Source organism: Etheostoma cragini, chromosome 8 (assembly GCF_013103735.1).
Source record: "Etheostoma cragini isolate CJK2018 chromosome 8, CSU_Ecrag_1.0, whole genome shotgun sequence".
Classification (NCBI taxonomy): Eukaryota; Metazoa; Chordata; class Actinopteri; order Perciformes; family Percidae; genus Etheostoma; species Etheostoma cragini.
In genome coordinates, this window is record NC_048414.1 from 1,608,055 (window position 1) to 1,610,815 (window position 2,761).

A 2,761-nucleotide genomic window follows, 5' to 3' on the forward strand; every position below is an offset into this window, starting at 1 on the left:
CCTGGGACCTGCTCTGGTCTCGACCTGGGACCTGCTCTGGTCTCGACCTGGGACCTGCTCTGGTCTCGACCTGGGACCGGCTATGGTCTCGACCTGGGACCTGGGACCTGCTATGATAAACACCGCTCTAGGCAACTGTTTCTGTCAGACTCCACGTCATCTATCCTTGGTGGGAATGGTGTGGAGTCATAACAAACCCAGTTGTCTTCATCAAGGAGAAACACACAGATACAAGATACCAGAAGTCATATACTCTGAGAGGCATTGGAGATGTTATTATGAATAATTAATCTGAAAATCATTGGTCAAATGTAATTTTCCCATTACATTGGGTAACTGTAACAATCATATATAAATACAGCAACATAACAAACCTAACAGTGCTGTTATGACTGCAGCTTTTGCAGTTTTACTGAATGAACTGTGTACTTTTCTTGGTATTCATTCACCATCTTTTCAGATAAAAACAACAACTTTCTTATGAACACATTTTAAAATTCCCCTCACAGTTTCATCTTGATGAATTGTTCCTTTCTTCTGTAATTTTTCTATCGGACAGAAGACTTGAGGCGTGCACATGAAACGAGATTCTTTGTCAGATATTTCTATTTTTTGTGACACACTCTTCTTCTTCTTCATTTATTATTCATGTGAACCTGTGCAGGTTTGAAAGCAGGAGAGCAGCGTGTGGCGTGATCTGAATAGGAAAGTGTTTGATCGATCTTTTCATGTTGTCCCAATGATTTTAAAAATCAACCTGAAAACAAAAATCACAATTGGAATCTCATTGTTTATACTACAAAACCTGGCTTTATTAGTGCTGTCAACCGATGAAATATTCAAGATTAATCACATTAATGTCATAGTTATCTCGTAATTAATCTCAATTGCACATTTCTATCTATTCTAAATGACCGTTGTTGGTTTTTTTTACCCATTTGTTGTTGTTTTTTCTTATTTTAATGCTCTTATCAACATGGAAAAGTGGATCGGCTCGCTTTGTGCTAATGCTTTTTTCATGAAAACAACATTGGCATAAAGCCCACTGTAGATTTCAATAAGTAACATTCTCCCTTGGAGCAAATAATCTTACACACTATGTAACACCGTGCATCAATAAAAGGGTTAAATATCGGCTTTGACCGGGGGGGGGGGGGAAGAATCGGCATCAGCTGTGTGCTTAGCCATCCAGGGGTGCGATGATATCTCAGGTCACACGGACACAACACACGGATCAGTTGCGTCTCGTTAATGGAACATTTGGCAACTTTTAAAAAGGAAACTTTGCATCCAGAATCTCATCGGCGTCCATTTCATCACCTCACGCTCGCCATCCACTCAAAACGTAACGTTACTACTCTGGCCGGCTCGCAAGCCCAAACGTGTGTGTGTGTGTGTGTGTGTGTGTGTGTGTGTGTGTGTGTGTGTGTGTGTGTGTGTGTGTGTGTGTGTGTGTGTGTGTGTGGCTGTGTGTGTGTGGCTGTGTGTGTGTGGCTGTGTGTGTGTGGCTGTGTGTGTGTGGCTGTGTGTGTGTGTGTGTGTGTATGGCTGTGTGTGTGTATGGCTGTGTGTGTGTTGGGCTGTTGTTTTGTTTCCGGTCTAGCTAGGAAGAAATACGTAGACATGAACCTGCGTCTGAGCCTGTATGAAGTTAGTCCTCCACTGAACAATGTCGTCAGAAAGACGGATGTTTAAATGTCAGCGCAGGAACACACAAAGTAGGAAGAATGGTGAAAACCCCCGGATCAAACCCCCGGATCAAACCCCCGGATCCCAGTTCTCCATCTTACCCCTACCCCTATGAAAGGGGACACCACGTGGTTACATCACCATACAGTATTGTTCACAAACTTCCAAGATGGCGTCTCTGTCTGTGGATTGCGTGGGTTTTGACAAAAGTGTCGTATGCATTTATATATTTAATGTTGACCTTGGTGGTGCAGAGGCAGATGTTCGTCTCTGTGTAGTCCTTAGGTCTGTTTGCAAAACGTAGGGTAAGATAGAGAAATGAGACTCAGCCTTACCAACCAATAGTATGCCGTGCTTAAAAGGGTGCGAGTTGGAGTAAGTAGTATTAGTCTGACATGTTAATAATAATAATAATAATAATAATGATAATGTTGTAGTTTCTCTTCCTGTTTTTCTCCCATCTACACCACACACTTTCTGTTTATCTTTAATATCGGTGTTTAGATTATTTTATTACAAGTACTTACTTTTCAGTATTTATGGTCACAGGTTAATATAATTTAAATTAGGCCACCGACTCTTGCTTCATTACTCTAATTACACATTCAATTTAATTTTAACGTCACATACACTGCAATATTGTGTCTTTACCCGGCTGCAGTGGCGCTGCAGAGACTCTGAGAGACCCGGAAACGCTGACCAATCAGAGCAGACTGGGCTTTTTTTGGGAGGGGGTTCATATAAACAGGCGCTAAAATGGAGCGCTGCAGAGGATGAATGCGGGGAATATTCAAACACACACAAAAACACATTTTTAATTATCTTTCTAACATTAAAGGGAATATAAACAAGTTCTTGTAGAAACCCGAAATTGAAGTATGAACTGAGACATGGCCGTGATGTGGGACTTTTTAAAGGATTGTGATGTCATCTTAAAGTGCATTGGTACACGCTGATCTTGGATCTTTTATCTCCCCCTGCAGCACCCCCTCCACCCCCTTCTCGTGGTGGCCCGCCTCCACCTCCTCCGCCTGCACACAACTCGGCTCCCCCCCTTCCACCATCCAGAGGG

General features: G+C 42.4%; 1 protein-coding gene across 1 annotated transcript in view; it reads left to right on the plus strand.

The window, feature by feature from the left end:
- Positions 1 to 2,761, plus strand: part of wasla (WASP like actin nucleation promoting factor a) — a 27,627-nt gene that overhangs the window by 24,498 nt on the left and 368 nt on the right. Inside the window, exon 9 of the mRNA XM_034879013.1 lies at positions 2,673 to 2,759. Within this exon, the coding sequence (XP_034734904.1) occupies positions 2,673 to 2,759 (87 nt within the window). The remainder of the gene's footprint in view (positions 1 to 2,672; positions 2,760 to 2,761) is intronic.